We start from the raw sequence: 20471 nt of genomic DNA on the forward strand, positions 1-20471 counted from the left end.
GCGCCCCCCCTCCGAGCCCCCCGCCCCGCTCCCCGCGGCACCGCGCCCCCCTCCGAGCCCCCCGCCCCGCTCCCCGCGGCACCGCGCCCCCCTCCGAGCCCCCCGCCCCGCTCCCTGCGGCACCGCGCCCCCCTCCGAGCCCCCCGCCCCGCTCCCTGCGGCACAGCGCCCCCTACTGTGTCCCCTGGCCCACCCCCTGCCGCTGGACGTTCCCAGCCAAGCCCCCCACCCTTATGGCACTGCACCCCCCTCTGAGCCCCCCGCCCCACACCGTGCAGCGGGACATTCCCAGCTGAGCCCCCCGCCCCTGCGGCACAGCGCCCCCCACTGCCTCACTGGGCCCAGCGCCGCCAGCTGCCAGAACGTAAGAACAGCCAGACTGGGTCAGCCCGACGGCCCCTCTAGCCCCAGATCCGGGCTGCTGAGCGTGGCGGTGCCAGCTGCTTTAGAGGGAGTGAACAGAACAGGCCATCAGCCAGTCACCCATCATCCCCTGCCACCCATTCCTAGGGACACCCAGCGTCCCTGCCCATCCCGGCTAATAGCCACTGAGAGCCCGATCCTCCAGGAACTCAGCTAGTTCTTGCTGAACCCTGCTCTCCTGCTGGCTTCCACAACAGCCCCTGGCAGGGAGTTCCACAGGTTAACGGTGCCTTGGGTGAAGAAATACTTCCTGCTGTTGGGTTGAAACCTGCTGCTCATTAATGTCAGCGGGTGGCCCCAGTTCGCGTGACATGTGAAGACACATTTCTCTGCACCAGTCATGATTGTTGTCACGAAGTGGGGGGGTTTCTTGGGTTTTCTGTGTTTCCCAGGGGGCTGCATGCGGAGGGAGGGGGACTCAGTGTCCCGGGTGTTACTGGTTTAACGAGGGGAGGGGAGAGGGAGTTGGTTGGTGCACAGGACTGGGGAGGGACTCGGGACCCCGGCCCGGCCTGGAGGATGGAGACCCCAGCGACTGGTGACCTGGGGACCCGGAGACCCAGGTCAGGAGTCACAGCCGGTTCTGGCCAGTGGGGGACAATGGGCTGCGGGGAGAGGACCCCGGTGACCTGACCAGCCGGCTCCAGCCAGAGGAGGCTGAGAGCAGAGGAGACCCAGGCCTGCCTGTTTACGACCCTGTTTCCCTGGAGAGAAGCCAATGGACAGAGGGGGCTTGGGGCCGGGGGTATGGGAGGCCCAGCTGGGAAGCAGGGGGCTCGGGGCTGGAGCGGGGAGCAGGCAGAGCCCCCCTGGCTGCAGGGGGACTGGGATGTGCTGGGCTGAGGGATGCCAGGCCTGAGGCTGGAGAGTTTCCTGTGCTGGGTTCAACCCTCAATAAACCTCCTGTGTTACGCTGGGGGAGAGTCGCTCCGGGCTAGAGAACTGGGTGCGGGGGGATCATCCCCTTCGGGGGTGAGGAGGCCCCAGGGGCCCAGAGCGAGGGGACTCCCTGGGGGGCCCACGGCAGAGACAGACATGCTGAGGCTCAGAGAGGAGCGGCTCCGGGAGGTGGAGGGGCCTGACCCCGGGAGACAGTGGCCCCCCCCGAGAGGGGCTGTTGTAGTGGAAGGGGCACCCCCCACGGACCGCACGGGGCCACGCGTGGGCCCGATCTGTGAGTCTGTGACAATTGTAGAGACCTCAGTCACCCCACCCCCCCAGGTGTCTCTTTGCCAAGCTGCCCAGCCCCCGTCTTTTCAAGCTCTCCCCGGGGGGAGCCGGCTCCCACCTCCAAATAGTGTTATGGCCCCTCTCGGCCCCTCCTCCGGTTCTCACGGCTCTTTTGGAGCTGGGCGCCCACAGCTGCCGGCAGAGCTCAGGGGCGGCCCGGGCGGCCCCCGGCCAGCAGCATGTGAGTGTGTCCGATTATCGCCCCCATGCCTGCCGGCCCCTCCCGGCCGGTTCGCTGGTCAGGCTGCGGCTGCGGCTGCACGTGGGACGGATGTTTTCAGAGACTGTCCCTGACGCCAACTCACACACCAGGCCAACGAGCCGCGTGTGGCAGCTCAAAATCCCCTGAGCGCGTCAGAGGCAGGTGGAAACCGAAAGCAGCCGGAGCCTTTCCTAGCAGGAGGCTGATTCCGGGAAACCCGGGGGGGGGGGTGGTTTGAGTCTCTCCAAGTCGGTGACCCCGGCTGACCCTGCAGCCACCCAGCTGGTGGGGACGACCGGAGCCCCTGGGGCCTGCGTCTCCATCCTGGGGGGTGTAACCCCGGGTGTGCCACACCGGCTCTCCAGACGCAGAGGCAGATGCTGGTAGTACAGGGGCCATGACACACAGCACAGTGGTCCCGAGTGCATCTAGCAGGCGGCCTTGCTGCAAAGCCTCCTGCTGCCCCCTTGCTTAGAGGGCAGAGTGTGCTGGGCTTGGATGCTGTGTCCAAGCTCAGCTACAGGCACTGCCTCACCCCCGTGTGCCTCAGTTTCCCTCCCCCCAACCCACTCCCTCCGCCCGGCGCCCCCTACTGACCCCCGCCCCGCTCCCTGCCCCCCACCGCCCCCTACTGACCCCCCAGCCCGCTCCCTGCCGCTTGGCGCCCCCTACCGCCCCCCCCCTGCCGCCCGGCCCCCCCTACTGACCCTCTGCCCCGCTCCCTGATGCCCGGCGCCCCTGAGGACTGCATTGGGGCCAGCCCTTACTGTGAGGGTTGTGGAGGTGGGCTGGGAGCCAGGACTCCTGGGTTCTCTCCCCGGCTCTGGGAGGGGAGTGGGGGCTGGTGGGTTAGAGCAGGGGGGCTGGGAGCCAGGACTCCTGGGTTCTCTCCCGGCTCTGGGAGGGAGGGGACCCAGAGCGGGGGGTTTCCCCGGGTCAGATTGGCAGAGAGGGGGGGTTCGCCCCCACGCAGTGCGGGGCGGGGGGGCACCTGGAGGCTGTAGCCGGGCTGTGGGGCTGGTCCCGGGGTGGGCGAGGGGCGCCGCCACCAGGGGGTCGGGCTGGATCCCGGGTCCCTGAATCCGAAGCGGTGAAACCGGCCCCACCCGCTGCTTTCGGTTTCCATCGGACTCGCTCCGTTTCCTGGCTCGGCTCAGAGCAGCCCAGCGCCGCGGGAGGGAGACCGCGGACCCCGAGCGGACCCCGCAGCCCGGGCAGGTGGGTCCCGTCCCGGCTGCTCCCCTGGGCGGCCCCCGGGGGCTCGGATCCAGGGGGTCAGGGCAGGGGCAGCCGGGCCGGGCGGGGCAGCCGTGTGCAGCGGGCGCCCGGGGCCTCGCCGGGGCGCGGGAGCTGCCCACGGGGGGCTGGTCCCAGTCGAGCCGGGCTGGCCTGGGTGGAGTTTGGCGGGGGGAGGAATAGGGGGCTCCCCCCCCAGCCTCGGGGAGCCGGAGCGAGGGGCCGGGAGCTGCTCCCGGCTGCGCCCCTGGGCCGGGTCTGGGCGCGCCGGTGGCGCCGGGCGTTACGCGGAGCCAGGGGCCGGTTCACGCGGAGTGGGGCCGGTTCACGCGTGGGCTGCAGGGGGCGGAGCAGTCCCAGTGTCTGTCCGGGAGGGAACCCACAGGACACGCGGTGGCTCGAGTCTCCCCGGGGCCAGGAGGCATTTGGCCCAGGCCCCCCCAGACTGTCCCTCACCTGGGAGGAGACGGGGGTTACTAGGAGACCGGGAAGGGGAACAAGGAAGTGGTTGAAGGGGGGACGACAGCGGGTCACCCCGACCGGGGAACTGCCAGGCTGGAGAGTCGCTAGCGGAGCCCTCACGGCTCCCTCTTGGGACCAGCCGGATTTACCGGGTTCATTACGGCCCTTGGCCCACGGGGCGGTTTGTGGCTGGCCCCGGGGGGAGGCATTGGCAGGGCGGGGGAGGACCAGAATATCCCACCCGGTGACCTGGGCGACCCTGTGAACTGGAGTCACAGAAACAGACGAGATTTCACCGGGCGAAGCGCCGGGTCCTGCATCCAGGGACTAACGAGCGGAGGTGGAAGTGGGTCGATGCGGCCAGGACGCAAACCCAACCCAACGGGGGTGAGGAAAAGGGGCAGCTGCCCCTGGGCCCGGCGATTTTAAAGGGCCTGGGGCTCCCGCCTGCTGCTGCAGTGCCCAGGAGCCTTCGGCCCTTCAAATCGCTGCCAGAGCCCAGGGGGCACCGGCTGGGGGTCTGCAGCGCTGCCCAGGAGCGCCAGGGCTTGTCTGCCCCGGGGTGAGCTGCAGCGGGCGACGCTGGGTTCCGTACGCTGCACGGGGAGGGGGAAGGGTCTCCCGCAGTTTGGGGGGGCCCGGCTCTGTCTCATTCGCTCCCCATGTCTCACCCCACCCCGCTGACCCTCCCCGCTCCATGTCCAGCAGGCTGCACCCCCAGCGCGATGGAGATCCCCATGCCGGCCCCCATCTGCCTGATCGAGAACAGCCCGGCGGGGGAGCTGCGGGTGCAGCAGGAGGCGCTGCAGGTGCTGGCGGAGATCTCCCAGCCCGTGGTGGTGGTGGCCGTGGCCGGGCTGTACCGCACTGGCAAGTCCTACCTCATGAACCGACTGGCTGGCAAGAGAACAGGTGAGAGACGTGAGCCTGGCCCCCGGGTGCCAGGACTCCTGGGTTCTCTCCCTGGCGCTGGGAGGGGAGTGGAGTCTAGTGGTCGGAGGGGGCAGGACTCCTGGGTTCTCTCCCTGGTGCTGGCAGGGGAGTGGGGTCTAGTGGTCGGGGGGGGCAGGACTCCTGGGTTCGCTCCCTGGTGCTGGCAGGAGAGTGGGGCCTAGTGGTCGGGGGGCAGGACTCCTGGGTCCCCTCGCTCTGCGTCTGTCCCAGCTCCGCCCCTCTCTCCCCAGGGTTCTCGCTGGGCTCCACCATCCAGTCGCACACCAAGGGCATCTGGATGTGGTGCCTGCCCCACCCCCACCCCCGCCGGGCCGGCCACACCCTGGTGCTGCTGGACACCGAGGGGCTGGGCGACGTGGAGAAGGTGAGTGGGGGGGGCAGTGTGTGAGAATCAGCCAATTAGCGTTGCAGGATGGAACGCCCCTTGCAGTTCCCAGGGGATGCTGGGAGTTGTAGTTCAGGGCAAGGCATGCTGGGAAAGGGGATGGGGTATTTAAGGAGCTCCCGCTGCTAAGGGACAGACTCAGCGAGCCCCATGTAGGGGAAGGAGGGGCTCTCTGATGTGGGGTGACACCCTCTGAGGGGGGCAGTGCCAACGCCGGGAGGGCTGGGGATGCGGTGGCGGGGCTGGGATGGGAGGCCCAGGGGCGTGGCTGGAAACACTTGTGCCTGGGGAGAACTGTTGAAATATTGAAAATGTTCCTTGTCCCGCATCATGATGAAAAGTCAAACTGGGGAGTAAATGTCAGGGCTTGAAAATCGGAAACATGTCCTGGGTCCAGGTCACACCGAAAACTTGAATAATTTTCAGATGTTTCATTTTGATTGTCCACATTTTTCCTCTTTCTTAACTTGGTACAAATTTACCCAAACATTGGCAACGAGACGTCATTTTACCTTGACAAATGGAAAGTTTCTGTTTAGACAAACGGCCAGTCGGGCCATTTCTACAATTCTGAAACTTTTTTCCCACTAATTTTTCAAGTTGGGAAATTTCCCTTAAGTGACCCTGTTTCGCTAGTGATTTTGGTATCAACAATTCAACGTTCTCCTGTGACAATTTCCCGACTCGCTGTAGGGATGGAGGGCAGGGCTGGCATTCCGGAGAGCTGGGTTCGAATCCCTGCTTCCCAGACCCCCGGTTTGACCTTGGACTCGGTTTCCCCACCCGCCTGCCAGAGGGAGTGTGACGGTAAATACATTCACTCTGGAGGGGGCTCAGACACGGCTGATAAGACGGAAGGGCCGGTAACGCCAGCCAGCAAAAGGCAAAGTAAAGTTGGGACCCGAAAAATGTACGAGAGCAGCTGCAAACGCCGCGCCCTGCAGTGGGGGCTGCTGCAGCTGAACCCGTGGGGCAGGGAGGTGTCGCCTTCCCAAAGCTTTAATGCAGCCACGTGGGTTGGAAACTTACTTCAGTAAGAGGGGAGCAATGAGAGCTCCCGCCCCCTCCCGTGCCTCCGGGAGCTGGGGATTTCACTCTCGGTGACGATGGTGCCTGTGGGAGCCAGCTGAGGTCACTCAATCAGGGTGAACGGCAAACAGACCGGGGCAGACAAACCCCAACGCTGGTGGATATTCCAGTATTTAGAGTTACCGAAACAGCTTCTGTGTTACCGCCCTGGTTGCTCAAAAGTCCTAACAACGCAGTTCCCTTGGAGTGCCCAGCCTCAGGCCCCCATCCCGGTCCCCACGTCAGAACAGGATGATTTCTGACACTCTTATTGCGTCAAATAGAAGAAAAGTTTCTTCTGATCCGAAAGGACCAGCCACGCGCCCAGGTCAATATACAACTTAGATCTTACCCCAAAATCATCCTTGTGAACTAAACTAAAACGTATTAGAATGAAAAGGGAGCGAGTGTTGGTTCAAAGAGCCATGTCCAGACCGACGGGAGTTCAGTTCCTGAGGTTCAGACACGGCAGAGAGGAGCCTGCAGTTGCCAAAAGTCCTTTTAGAAACAGTCCAGAGGTTACAGTCCAGTGTCCGTCCTCATGGGGACTCCAGCCGGTGCCTGGGATCTCAGTCCTTGTGGCTCAGGCTTCCCCCGCGTGAAACCTTCAGCAGCTCTGCGACAAACAGGGTCAGGTCCCAAGGCTCTTTGTACGTCTCCAGCAGCCTCTTGACCTGGGTGAAGAACAGACTTTTGATCTAGCTCCTTGTTTTCCCGATATCCTGGTCGTTAACTCGAGGGCATTTGCCCAGTAAGCAGCTCATAGACCGTTTACCACGGACTTTAAAGAGACTTAAACAAAGCTGCTGCTTCAGGGTTCTCCTCAATCCGCCCTTCCCCAGGAGTGCTGGGGATGGCCAGGAACTGTGGTTACACGGTTAGCAGCTAACAGAGAGCAGGAAACGCATCGAGCTCGTAATTACCTCCAGTTTCTAACAATCCACGTTTGCCCTTGGAAGTTCCATCCTCGCTGGCATTGAATGGGCCTCGTGGTCATTTGCACACTGGCCTCACCTGCCTCTCCAGGTTGCTCTGGCCTGCGGGATGCTTAACCCGCTCCGGCTGTGGGCCAGACGTCAATGAGAGGTTTTATTATAGTCAGATAACGTCACACTCGCCGAGCTCCGAGAACAGGAATTCACTGTGGCCTGGGCTGGGACTCCAGAGAGCTGGGGGCTGATCCCCTGGCCACCCGCCCCCGTGCCTCAGTTTCCCCATCTGTGCCATGGGGCTGGCGATCCCGCCGTGCTCTGTGACGGGCTGTGAGCTCTGCGGCTGGGACACACTCAGGACGGTGACAGTGGGTGTCGTTCCAGGGCGACGGGAAGAACGACACGTGGATCTTCGCGCTGGCCGTGCTGCTCAGCAGCACCCTGGTCTGTAACAGCCTGGGCACCATCAACCAGCAGGCCATGGACCAGCTGCAGTATCCTTGCCTGGGGGCTGGGTCTGGGGGACCGGGTCTGGGGGTTTGGGGGGCCCCATGTCCCCAGGGAAGGGCCCCATGGTTCCCTCCAAATGCTTCACCCCCAGTGAAATTGTGACCCTCAGTGCAGGGTATGTACCACAGCCCCCTCTAATGGCTGCTCCGCATGGTGGGTAACAACCCACTACTGCCACCAGTTGGCGGACTCACTGCTTCAGCTCCAGGGGCTGCTCTGAACTCTGGAGGTGGTGGGTTCGATCCCTGCTTCTGAGGGTTATAATGGAATATCCTTCCCTTCCCCTGATCCATTCTGAGCCCCCGTCGCAGGTGGGTGGGGGGGCTCTGAGGGATCAGGACCCCCCTTGCAGGGGGCACCGTATCTCCGGTTCCTTAGCCGGCCCCCAGCTACGTGACGGAGCTGACGGAGCGCATCAAGGTGAAGGCGGCAGGCATGGGCGGCCGGCAGGAGGTGGAGGATTCGGCCGAGTTCGTGCGGTTCTTCCCGGCCTTCGTGTGGGCCGTGCGGGATTTCACGCTGCAGCTGGAGCTGGACGGGCGGGAGATCACCGAGGACGAGTACCTGGAGAATGCCCTGAAACTAAAGCCAGGTAGGGGAACGGTGCCAGCCCCAGTGCCGCTCTAAGGGGCAGGGCTGGCTGTCAGGGCTGGCCCCAGGGTGGCGCTAGGGGGCGCTGTGGGGGTGGGGGTGGGGGGCTCTCCCCTGGCTGTCAGGGCTGGCCCCAGGGGGGCACTAGGGGGCGCTGTGCTTGCAGAGGGGGTGACTTTTGCTCGAGACACAGAGCCCAGCCGTTGACACCTCGCGGGGGTTACTGGTCCCTGGGAGTTGGGGTGTTTGCTGTCCCGGACACGTTCCAGCTTGGACGGTTCCCTGGCTCCCCTCAATCCCCTGTGGATATCGGGGTCTCTTCCCCCAGGGGAATCTGTCCAACAGCCGCCGTGCTGCCCCCCAGAAGCAGCCGCATGTCGGCACAGGGCTGCTGCCCAGCTCCCGTCTCCTCCCCAGGCAGCAGCCAGCGAGCCCAGCTCTACAACCTGCCCCGCGAGTGCATCCGCCAGTTCTTCCCGGCCCGGAAATGCTTCGTCTTCGTCCAGCCGGCCGGCAGGAGGGACCTGCCCCGGCTGGAGGAGCTGCGGGAGGCCGAGCTGGAGCCCGAGTTCCGGGAGCAGGTGGCCCGGTTCTGCCACCACGTCTGGGAGACGTCGGAGCCCAAGACCATCCCAGGCGGCCACGTGGTGACCGGGGCCAGTGAGTGTCGGGAGCCCTTGGGCCGGGGGGCACTGGGGCAAACGGGGCTCGTGGGGTGCTGGGCGGTGAACCGAGCTGGGAGGGGTCCCCTGTGGCCAGTGCTGGAGCCTGCGCCCAGCTCTGGGGTGCGCGGTTAGAAGGGCCGCTGGAAAATTGTCGAGGGGTGGAACAAAGCCGCAGAAACGGGCCAGGTTGGGGCAGCCCAACGAAGCAGATCTGGTCAGTGGGTCCCAGGGGAGATGGGGAGCAGGGTGGGAGTGTCTCCCCGGGGAGGGACGCCTGCGTCCCAAGGGGGCAATGGTAGGGCCCTACCAATTGCCCAACCGTGAAAAATGTGTCCCGGACGGTGAAATCAGCCCTTCCCCGTGAAATCTGCTGTTCCCTGGTTCCCAGGAGCACCCAGCAAAGGGGCCCCGAGCTCCGGCTGGGCAGGGGGACAGGACTTGTCCATCTGCACAGCTGCTGGCGGGGGGGGGGGAGGGGAGGGGGAGATCAGACCCACATCCACCTCCAGGAACCCCCTGCGGCTGCTGCCTCCAGAGTCCAGCCCTGAGCCCCGCACTGGCCCGTTTTGGGTCAGGACCCCCCCGGTTACAATGAAATTCCAGATTTAATCATCTGAAAAGGGGCAATTTACCAATGTTCAAATCCTGTGGCTGGGAAATTGCCCATAACGGGCTGTGAATTCGGTAGGGCCCTGAGCCATTTCTCTGCAGGGCCCCGCGCCTGGGGGTGCAGCCGGGCACATCCCATGAGAAACGAGGCACCAACGGCTCATGCAGAGGGGGGATTAGCCTGCGTCCGGGGCGGGGGAGGGGGCACATTCTAGGCTCCGTGTCTGTCGTGCAGGGAGCAGGTGGAGTCGTGGGCAGTGTGGGGGGGGCTGGGTCAGGACCCTACTCCTGCTCCCCTTTGGCCACCGTGGCGCTGACCCTGCCCCTCCGGCCACGCTGGGCCCCCTGGCGCTGACCCTGCCCCCTCCGGCCGCGCTGGGCCCCCTGGCACTGACCCTGCCCCCTCCGGCCGCGCTGGGCCCCCTGGCGCTGACCCTGCCCCTCCGGCCGCGCTGGGCCCCCTGGCGCTGATCCTGCCCCCCCCGGCCGCGCTGGGCCCCCTGGCACTGACCCTGCCCCCCGGCAGTGCTGGGGAATCTGGCAGTGACCTACGTGGACGCCATCCGCAGCGGGGCGGTGCCCTGCATGGAGAGCGCGGTGCTGGCCCTGGCACAGATCGAGAACTCGGCGGCGGTGGGGGAGGCCGTGGCTGCCTACGAGGAGCAGCTGGGGCGGCGGGCGGCGCTGCCCACGGAGAGCGTGCAGGAGCTGCTGGAGCTGCACGCCCAGTGCGAGCGGGAGGCGCTGCGGGCGTTCATGGCGCGCGCCTTCAAGGACGACGACCGCCGCTTCCAAGGGGAGCTCATGGTACGGCCCCTCGCGTGGCCCTGGGGGTTATGGGACAGCTGCCCCCGTGCGGGATGGGGGGGGCGGCTCGCCTGATCCCCTTCCCCGGGTATCTCCCAGCCCTGGCCCCTGCTGAGCTGGAGACCCAAGATCCCAGGCCAAGGGGACCTGGCCCAATCTCCAGCCCCGGGTGCATGTGGGTTGGCTCACATCCCTGCCCCATTTGGGCCCTCTCCTGGCTCATTCCCTGCCCCGTCTGTAACCCCCCCCCCGGCTCACGCTCGCCTTGTCTGCACCCCGACCCCAGCTCACGTCTGCCTTATCTGAACCCAACCTGGCAGCACCGCTTGGAGGAGCAGAAGCAGAAGCTCTGCCACCGGAACGAGCTGGCGTCCTCGGACCGCTGCACGGCCGCCCTGCTGGAGCTGTCGGACGAGCTGGAGGACCGGATCGGCCAGGGGGTCTATTCGGTGCCCGGGGGCTACCAGCGCTTCCTGGACGACCGGCAGCACATGGTGGAGAGATACTGGCAGGTGCCGGGGAAGGGAGTAAAGGTAGGAGAGGGCTGGTGCCCGGCTCTGTGGGTCCTTGTGCCCCCTCGTGCAGCCCGGGAAGCCCTGCTGGGAACCAGGCATCAGCTTCCCCAATGGGCAGTTCCTGGCTCCTCCCCAGAGCGGGGCAGCATCACAGAGTGAGCCTACGCCACCCTCAGCCCTCCCGCCTGCCAGCCTGCCGGGGGGACCTGGTTCCCGCGGCCCCTCCACCCTCGGCCGCACTGCTGGGGCTGCTGGGGGGGGGCGGATAGTGACTGGGTGATGAGGCCGTTTGTCCTGTTACCATCCGGGTTCAGCCCCCAGCTCCTCCGGAGCCGGCGCCGAGGGTGTCGAGTGGGAACCGAATGCTGACTCTGGGGCTGGCGCCCCCTGGAGGGGAAAGGTCCCGCGTGACAAACCCCCCTGACCCGGTGGCTCCCACTCTCCACCCCCAGGCCGAGGAGGTGCTGCAGGAGTTCCTCCAGGCCAAGGAGGCCGTGGCCCAGTCCATCCTGCAGACGGACGAGGCCCTGATGGAGAAGGAGAAGGAGATGGCAGGTACCACTGGGGGGACGTTGCATCACTGGGGCAGGGGAGAGGGTGCCTGGGCTGCAGCCTGGCAGGCAGAGTCACCATGGCCCTCCCCGTGCTGACCCAGCTCTCTCTCCCCATGCCAGCCGAGCGAGCCCGGGCCGAGGCAGCCGAGCGGGAGCAGCAGGTCCTGAAGCAGAAGGAGGCTGAGCTGCAGCAGAAGCTGGAGGACCAGGAACGGAGCTACCAGGAGAACCTGCGGCAGCTGGAGACGAAGCTGGAGGACGAGAGGAAGAAGCTGCTGGAGGAGCAGGGCAAGATGCTGGATCAGAAACTGAAGGTACCAGGGGGGCCGTGGGTGCTTGGCGCTGCGGGGGATGGATGGGCAGATCCGTCGCGGTCGACCCTGGCCCCGTGCTTTGGGGAGGCTCCACGCTTCAGGGGGCTGTGGGGCCTGGGTGGCGCAGGGGCTGGTAGCAGCTCTGCTCTGCCCCATTTTGACGGCTCCCGGCAGTGACTGGGAGAGGAGGGGGCAGGGCAGAATGGGGGGCAGGAAGAGGTGGGGTGGGGCTGGGGTGGGAGGTGTGTTCGGACCCTGCACCCGCCTAGGGACGGTCCTTTGGGTGGGCACAGCCTGGGCAAGGGTGCCCCTGCCACCGGCCTCTGCCCGCCCAGGGGTGGGACTCCCGTCCGTGGGGCAGCCGCTGGCAAATGGCAGGCAGGGGCGGGATACCGGGCTAGATGGGCCCATGAGGCGGATCCCCCTGAGATGGGATTACTGGGGGCGCAGTGTGGGGAGCGGCGCGTGCACACACACTGCAGGGCTCATCCCTTCCAGCAGGGGGCGGCAGGGACACACACACACACACTGGCCCCCCATCCCCCCAGGCCAGCCCCACGCTGTTCCCGTGTCCTCTCCCTGCCTGTGGGGCGGGCTGGGGATCCCCCTCACGCTCTCGCTGCCCCCCAGGAGCAGGAGGCCCTGCTGAGGGAGGGGTTCCGGGAGGAGGCCGGACGCCTGGAGAGCCAGATCCGGCACCTGCAGCAGCAGAACGAGGAGATCCGGAAGCCGTCGTGGATCCAAACGGCGCTGGGGGTGCTGACCGACGTGGCCACCGTCATGTTACCCGGCTTCATCGGCAAGGCCGCCGGGGCCGTCAGCAACTTCGTCCGGCGCCTGTTCTGATGGGGTCCCCGGCCGCCCACTCGCCTCTGCACCCCAGCGCCCGTTCACCTGCGGAACCCCCTGCCACAGGACGCTCTGCCAGCGAGCAGCTTAGGAATGCCCAGCAAAGACTCCCAACCTCCTTGCTTCCTGGCCAGGGCTGGCCCCCCACTGGATTCAAACACGGCCTCATTCCAGACCCACCAGCTCAGCTCTGCCCCCTAAGCAGAGAGCAGCAGGATTCTTTGCAGTGAGGCCTTCCTGTGGGTGCACTCGGAACTGCTGTGCTGTGTCATGGCCCCTGTACTGCCAACAGCTGCCTCCATGTCTGGAAACCCGGCATGGCAAACACAGGGTTAAACATCCCCTGTATCAGGATAGAGACACGGGCTCTGACCTGCTCCCCCTGCACCTGCGGGATCATCCCCACCAGCTGGGCGGCTGCAGGCTCAGCCGGGGTCACCAGCTCGGAGAGATTTGCAGTGATGCCGACTCTCATGAGTCTCATGATAATTATCTTTTCCCTTAAAGCCCCAGCTCCTGGAGTCAGGTGGCTCTGGGATGGTTTCAGCCTTAAAGAAAAAGGACATTTCTAGCCCTCATGTCTGTGGAGAAAGCTTCAAAATGTTGGTTACAGATCCCAGCCTCTGCTGCTCTAACCTGCTAGACCCCACTCCCCTCCCAGACCTGGGGAGAGAACCCAGGAGTCCTGGCTCCCAGCCCCCCCTGCTCTAACCACTAGACCCCACTCCCCTCCCAGAGCCAGAGAGAGAACCCAGGAGTCCTGGCTCCCAGCCCCCCTTGCTCTAACCACTAGACCCCACTCCCCTCCCAGAGCCAGAGAGAGAACCCAGGAGTCGTGGCTCCCAGCTCCCCTGCTCTAACCACTAGGCCCCGCTCCCCTCCTAGAACTGGGGAGAGAACCCAGGAGTCCTGGCTCCCAGCCACCCTGCTGTAACCACTAGGCCCCGCTCCCCTCCCAGAACTGGAGAGAGAACCCAGGAGTCCTGGCTCCCAGCCCCCCCTGCTCTAACCACTAGACCCCACTCCCCTCCCAGAGCCGGGGAGAGAACCCATGAGTCCTGGCTCCCAGCCACCCTGCTGTAACCACTAGACCCCACTCCCCTCCCAGAGCCGGGGAGAGAACCCAGGCGTCACACTGGGAAGGGCCTTACAGCCACAGGACGTGGGTTCGAAATAGCAGAGGGAAAATGCCGTTATGCTGTTACCCCCTTTGCACATGACTCTAGGGCTGTGTAATGGGCAGTCAGTGTGTGTGTTTGAATAGCCGGTGCCCGGTGCTCACCATTAATTGTCTGCACAAAACACCTCATCAGCGAGATGAAAACAAGCGTTTTTACCACATTGTAACAGCTGAAGGACGTGATTTCCAATATCCAGCGCCTACGTTCAAACAGAACCAGGGGCAGGTAACAGACACTTTGTTCTCCCGTATAAAGCCTCCACCTATTGGAGTGAATGTGACTGTTTTAAAACGGCTGCTTGTGCCCCCCTATTATTGACACGCTATGTGACACGGTCGGGCCAGAGAGTTACCAGGCAGATACGTTAGTCCCACATTAAGCAGATCCCTCTTCCCTGGGTAAGGGAACAGGGGCAGTTCCAGAACAAGCAGGAACTTGCTGGAACCGATTAAGGCAGGCAGGCTAATTAGGACACCCTGGAGCCAATTAGGAAGAACCTGCTAGAATCAATTAGGACAGGCAGGCTAATCAGGGCACCTGAGTTTAAAAAGGACCTCACCTCAGTTCGTGTTATGCGTGTGAGGAGCTGGGAGGGAGAAGGTGAGGGTGTGGGTGTGGCTGTGTTGCTGGAGGACTGAGGAGTACAGGCGTTATCAGACACCAGGGGGAAGGTCCTGTGGTGAGGATACAGAAGGTGTCGGGAGGAGGCCATGGGGAAGCACCCAGGGAGTTGTAGCTGTCGTGTAGCTGTTACAAGAGGCACTATAGACGTCTGCAGTCCACAGGGCCCTGGGCTGGAACCCGGAGTAGAGGATGGGCCCGGGTTCCCCCCAAACCTCCCAACTCCTGAGCAAACACAGGCGGAATTGACCTGGACTGTGGGTTCTACCAGAGGGGAAGGTCTCTGGGCGCTTCCCTGACCCACATGGTGAATCTCTGAGGCGAGCAAATCCGCCAATAACCGCAGGACCCACCAAAATAGAGGAGGAGCTTTGTCACAGCTGCTAAGGAAGAAGCATGCGGAATCGAGGTCCATTACTCCACCCATAAGATCAAACACGTGTTTAAGAGGGTTAGTAAAGATTTGAAACACAAATTGTGGGAATCTTTGTTGGGTTGGTCTCCCATGGGGCCTTACATCCAGTTGTGGGGCGGGTTCAGCTGGTTTTACTGGGAAGCATGGTGGCTGTGGCTTGCCGGGCAAGGAGAACTGTGCACAAGGCATGAAAGGTTGGGATACGAAGTCCACAAATGTCGTTCCTGGCCTTCCCCAGGAGACAAGCCCGAGCTCGGCAGGTCTGAGCACTGGACTCCTGTGGTGGTGACGATGGCTTTGGTAAAGTGCTATCAAGGTGGGGAGTGTAACGAGAGGCCTGGCCTTGACATGACCCACAGCCGCCTTGTGTCTGGACTTAGCATCACCCGCAGCCATCTTGTGTGCTCAGCCACCACGCGTGGAAACAAAACTAGAGTCAGGAGAATCCGGCCTTGATGTAGCAGAAGAGAGAAAACGATGAGCTGCAGCTGCAGCGTTACTCACAGGGCTCGATAGTCACCCAGTCACTGGAACGGGGAGAGGCTGCACAAGCTGACCTTGAGTTCCTGCAGCAGCTTCTTGGTGTTATATCCTTGGGGCAGCCGGTGTAGGAAGCAATCACTTGAGGCCAGAGAGCAGGCAGCTAACCAAAACCTCCATTTTATTTACATATATACAGAGAGCCCACACAGCCGGTTGAAACCGGTTGAGCTAACCCATAATAATCTAACTCAGTTGCCATAGCAACAAAACCATGACAACCAAATACACAACATATTCCTCCCCCCCTAATAAGAACATCCCCTAAATAAAACACACACTAGACTAGAGAAGGAGGGTAGACTGCCTCCATTCCCGGCTAAACCCTGGGGATTATTTTGCCCCATAACCGTGAGTTCGCCCTAGCTAAAGATCCTGCCGATGAGGAGGCCTTCTGTCTCTAGGTGGATTACGGCGAACTACTGGTGTTATTGCACCCAAAAGCACTAGGGGCTCAGGGTCCGCAGCACGAACAGGTGAGGAGGTGGTATCAGCTCGTGCTGGGCAAAGGGGTATCTCAGCCGCCGGCAGTAATGGAGGGGAACAGTCAGAAACAGGTGACTCGTGATTCAATCCCTCACCAGAAGAGGTGAAGTCAGACCCCTCAACTGCAGATGGGTCCTGAGGACTGGCATGACCTGGCAACAGCTGATCTACATGTCGCCGCCAGGTAAGATTCTCTGCAGTCCGGACTGTGTAGGAAACAGGTCCTGTTTGAGTGATGACTGTGGCCGGAACCCATTTAGCTCTGGAAGTATAATTCCGAGCCAAAACTGGCTGTCCCGGGCTAAAGGTTCGGTCTTTTGCTCTGGGTGCCCGTCTGATGACTTGATATTGCTGCTGATGTTGCACAATTTGTCGGGGTTCAGAAGGTTTCAGCAGATCAAAGCAAGTGCGCAACTGCCGTCCCATCATTAGAAAGGCCGGAGATGCGTGGGTCGTAGCATGAGGTGTGTTTCTGTAGGAAAGTAAAAAGGTATCCAGACGCTTTTGAATGGAGTGTTGTCCCCTTGCTGATTTCAAAGCGTTTTTCATTGTCTGCACAAATCTTTCAGCTAATCCGTTGGTGGACGGATGATATGGTGCTGACGTGATGTGGTGTATCCCATTTGCTTTCATAAAATTTTGAAACTCCTGAGAAACGAACTGCAGTCCGTTGTCGCTCACAAGTTGTTCTGGCAGACCAAAACGACTAAAGAGTCCTCGTAGTTTTTGGATAGTACTCTCTGCAGAAGTGGACTGCATTATAGAGACTTCTGGCCATTTAGAATGGGCATCTATTGCCACCAAGAACATGCTTCCTTCAAGGGGGCCAGCAAAGTCAACGTGAATACGTTGCCACGGGTTTTCAGGCCAGTCCCATGGGTGTAGGGGTGCCCACTGGGGTGCATTCCTCACACCCTGACATGACATACAAGCTTTTGCCTTCTCTTCAATAGCGCTGTCCAGTCCAGGCCACCAAAAATAGCTTCGTGCAATTTCCTTCATGCGCACTATTCCACAGTGACCGGAATGTAGCTGTTCTAACATCTGTGAGCTCAGTGGTGGTGGAATAATGACACGTCTCCCCCACAACAAACAACCAGATTGGACCGATAACTCCGTCCGCTTGGACATGTAGGGAACAAGGTCGGATGAGACCGGAGAGGTTTGTCGAGATGTTCCATGCATCACCAGGTCCATAACGTGGGACAATACTGGGTCAACGCGAGTTGCCTTCTTTATCTGAGTAGCAGTGATGGGTGTATTCTCTACCTGTTCAAAGTAGAAGATTTCCTTGTGGGCACTATCTTGGTGTTTGACCGGCAAAGGCAACCTTGAGAGGCCATCTGCATTGCCGTGTAGAGTGGATTTCCGATATTTGATTTCATATGTGAGTGCTGAAAGTAACAATGCCCAACGTTGCATACGACTAGCAGCTAATGGGGGAATGCCTGTGTAAGGTCCAAAAATTGATGTCAGAGGTCGATGGTCTGTGAGAAGAGTAAATTTTCGCCCAAACAGGTACTGATGAAACTTCCGAATTCCAAAAACAATTCCTAATGCCTCACGTTCGATTTGGGCGTAGTTAGTTTCTGCTTTGCTTAGAGTGCGTGAAGCAAAAGCAATAGGTCTCTCTTCTCCTGAAGGCATAATATGTGACACGACTGCTCCCACTCCATAAGGGGAGGCATCGCAGGCCAATTGCAGTGGTAAGGATGGATCAAAGTGCGTTAGAACTTCAGAATTTAGCAATGCATCCTTAGCTTTGTTAAACGCAACATCACAGGCTTCAGTCCACTTCCAGGCCTTGTTCTGCCCAAGGAGCTCATGAAGTGGTTTTAGCAGTGTGGCTAACTGTGAGATGAACTTTCCATAATAGTTCAGGAGTCCTAGAAACGAGCGCAGCTGGCTTACATTTTGAGGTGGGGGAGCCTCCACAATAGCTTTAACTTTTGCAGGGGCCTTATGAAGACCTGCAGAATCAATGATATGTCCCAAATATTCAACAGAGGGCTTGAAGAATTCACACTTGTCTTTGCGAACTCGTAGGCCATACTCTTCCAGTCTTTGTAGGGTAGCCTCTAAATTCTTTAAGTGATCCTCTTCATTTCTTCCAGTGACCAGGATATCATCCAGATAGCACTGAACTCCTGACAAGCCACACAAGATCTGGTCCATAGCCCTCTGGAACAGGGCGGGAGCAGATGTTATTCCGAAGGGTAGACGACAGTATCGATAAAGCCCCTTATGAGTCACAATAGTCAACAGCTCTTGGGACTTTTCATCGACGTGCATCTGTAAATATGCTTGACTCAGATCAATCTTACTGAACTTTTGTCCCCCAGCCAGGCCTGCGAAGAGGTCATCGACGCGGGGAAGCGGGTATTGCTCTGCACACAACACTGGGTTGACAGTGACTTTAAAATCACCGCAAATCCGGAGAGAGCCATCTTTCTTCACGATTGGAACGATAGGAGTGGCCCATGAGCTATGGGTAACTGGTATTAGGACTCCATTGGTGACCAGGCGCTCCAGGTCTGCTTCAACTTTTGGCCTGATGGCATATGGCACAGTTCGGGCTTTCAGATATTTTGGTGGACTGCCAGGTTTAATGTTCAATGTCACAGTGATTCCCTTCATACTTCCCAAATCATCTCCAAAAACAGCAGCATGTTTCCTTAGTATAGGGGTTAGACTGGTTTCTTCTTTAGTCATCCGGTGCACTTCTGCCCAGTTCAGTTGAATCTTCCCAAGCCAAGACCTACCCATTAAGGCTGGGTAGTTACCTCTCACCACAAACAGTGGCAATTTAGCCACCTGTCCATTGAGCTCCACCTTAACATCAATAGTGCCCAGCATAGGCACAGCTTCTCCCGTATACGTCTTCAGAACAGTTTTTGTTGCCTTAAGCGGAAGATGCTGTAGCTTTTCTTTATACACAGTCTCAGAGACCAGCGAGACAGCTGCACCGGTGTCCAGTTCCATGCGTATACGTTTGCCATCCAATAACGGGGTTACCCAGTATTCATGTGAGCCCATTGCCAAAGACAAAACATGCAGTGCCACTTCCTCTTGCGATGAGGTGTCACCTTGATCATCCTGGGTCTGCTCTAGGGTATGCAGGGTTCCTCTTTTTGTCGGCCAGACCACAGGCCTCTTTTTCTTTTGTTTACAGGCACACTCAATGTGTCCCTTTTTGCCACAGTGTCGACACACCAGGTCCTTACACCGGCATTCTGATGCCTGGTGACCCGGCTTACCACAGCGGTAACATTCTTGACTCTGCACAGTTTTGTGGGTCGGTTCTTGTGACACTTTTTGCACCCTAGGGGGTGCACCGATGTATTGTGCCTCCCTTGTAGCCAGTTCCATGGAGACAGCAATATCAACAGCCTTCTGTAAGGTAAGCTGAGCCTCTGTCAGTAGGCGCTTCCGTATAGCTTCACTGTACAGGCCACACACTAACCTGTCACGCAGGGCATCATGTAACATTTCTTTAAATTCACAGTGTTCTGCTAGCTTTTTTAAAATGGCTACAAATTGTACAACTGTTTCATCTTCCTTTTGGTCTCTTTTGTGGAACCTATATCTTTCAGCAATTACCAGTGGTTTTGGGGAGAAATGAGACCCCAGGATTTCCACAATGTCACTGTAAGATTTAGTCTCAGGCTTAACCGGGTGCAGTAAGCTGTGTAGCAGAGAGTAGGTTTTAGCCCCTACAACAGTTAAGAATATTGGCACCTTCTTCGCTTCTGTAATGTCATTTGCAATACCAAAAAGCTCAAAACGCTCAGTATACACATGCCACTGCTCTGTATTCTCATCAAAAGGCTCCAGGGGCCTGGTCAGAGTAGCCATGATTTTTAGTTTCACTTTCACAGTCAGTGCAACAAGCAGCTTTTTTGTTTGTTTGTTCTTTACCTTAACTTCTACTTCCTTCTGTTACTGGAGCAGCACCGAGTCTCACCCTCGTCGCCAGTGTTGTATCCTTGGGGCAGCCGGTGTAGGAAGCAATCACTTGAGGCCAGAGAGCAGGCAGCTAACCAAAACCTCCATTTTATTTACATATATACAGAGAGCTTCTCAGCCGGTTGAAACCGGTTGAGCTAACCCATAATAATCTAACTCAGTTGCCATAGCAACAAAACCATGACAACCAAATACACAACAGAGTCGTAGCCACGGGAACCCCGTGTCGAGAGAACGACTGGTCAGTGGCTTTGCGTAGCGATACGTCGGGTAACAGACTTGTTGAAGACAGAGATAGGAGACATCCTTATTTTTACCTTATAATGAGGGTCAGAAAACAAGTTTGTTGGAACGTAAAACCAGGCTACAGTTCAAGACCGAAGCTGCTCTGGCCAGCGGGAGACGTCTCTCTGCCTTTGGTGGGAGTGAAAAGCACGAAGATGGTTGGCATGTGTCTTCTTTTGCTTTGTTGCTAATTGTTCATAAATACTTGCCCGTGTTTAAGGACATTCACTGGAGGAAACAAGTCCCTGCAGATCCATCCCCGGGGAATGGGTGTTGCTCTGAGCCCACTGGAGATGGGGGTTAGCCCTGAGCACACGGAGGGTAAAGCCGGGTCCCTTATGCCCCGAGTACCGATGAGGATGGGTGGGGGTGGGAGCCCTATATTATACCCTGAGTACCCACGAGGGAGGGTTGGGGTGAAGTCATGTGTTAGGCGGGTAACAGATGTGGTGAGGAATGTGGGCACGCTAAGGTCATTTGGCCCGAATTGATTGAGTCTCACACAATGAATAATAAAAGAACACCCAGGCCATTCCGCGAGCCAAGATTTGCCGCCTAGTGGCAGAATGCCCACTCCAGACACCAAGGAAGGGGACGCGAGGGGTGGGGCTAGCCACGGAGCACATCCTCCTTGGTAAATGGGTTGCAAAATGAGGTTCGGGCACATGTGG

The 20471-nt window shown here is 60.0% G+C and overlaps 2 protein-coding genes across 2 annotated transcripts in view; both read left to right on the top strand.

The window, feature by feature from the left end:
- Positions 1–20471, top strand: part of LOC123351456 (guanylate-binding protein 1-like) — a 58776-nt gene that overhangs the window by 21835 nt on the left and 16470 nt on the right. The window lies entirely within an intron of this gene.
- LOC123351460 (guanylate-binding protein 1-like) lies at positions 2980–12667 on the top strand. Its single transcript, XM_044990818.1, has 11 exons — positions 2980–3073; positions 4262–4465; positions 4738–4871; positions 7277–7386; positions 7792–7994; positions 8411–8653; positions 9794–10074; positions 10395–10607; positions 11042–11144; positions 11264–11457; positions 12088–12667. The coding sequence occupies exons 2-11, from the start codon at positions 4279–4281 to the stop codon at positions 12301–12303; spliced, it is 1884 nt and encodes a 627-aa protein (XP_044846753.1). The 5' UTR covers positions 2980–3073; positions 4262–4278; the 3' UTR covers positions 12304–12667.

This window comes from Mauremys mutica, chromosome 17 (genome assembly GCF_020497125.1).
Source record: "Mauremys mutica isolate MM-2020 ecotype Southern chromosome 17, ASM2049712v1, whole genome shotgun sequence".
Taxonomy (NCBI): domain Eukaryota; kingdom Metazoa; phylum Chordata; order Testudines; family Geoemydidae; genus Mauremys; species Mauremys mutica.

Excerpts from the sequence above, each read along its gene's own strand:
- LOC123351460 (XM_044990818.1), top strand. The coding sequence starts at position 4,279 with ATGGAGATCCCCATGCCGGCCCCCATCTGCCTGATCGAGAACAGCCCG. Across the intron at positions 10,608-11,041 it reads TGCCGGGGAAGGGAGTAAAG|GCCGAGGAGGTGCTGCAGGA; the intron begins GTAGGAGAGGGC and ends CTCCACCCCCAG. Across the intron at positions 11,145-11,263 it reads GAAGGAGAAGGAGATGGCAG|CCGAGCGAGCCCGGGCCGAG; the intron begins GTACCACTGGGG and ends TCCCCATGCCAG.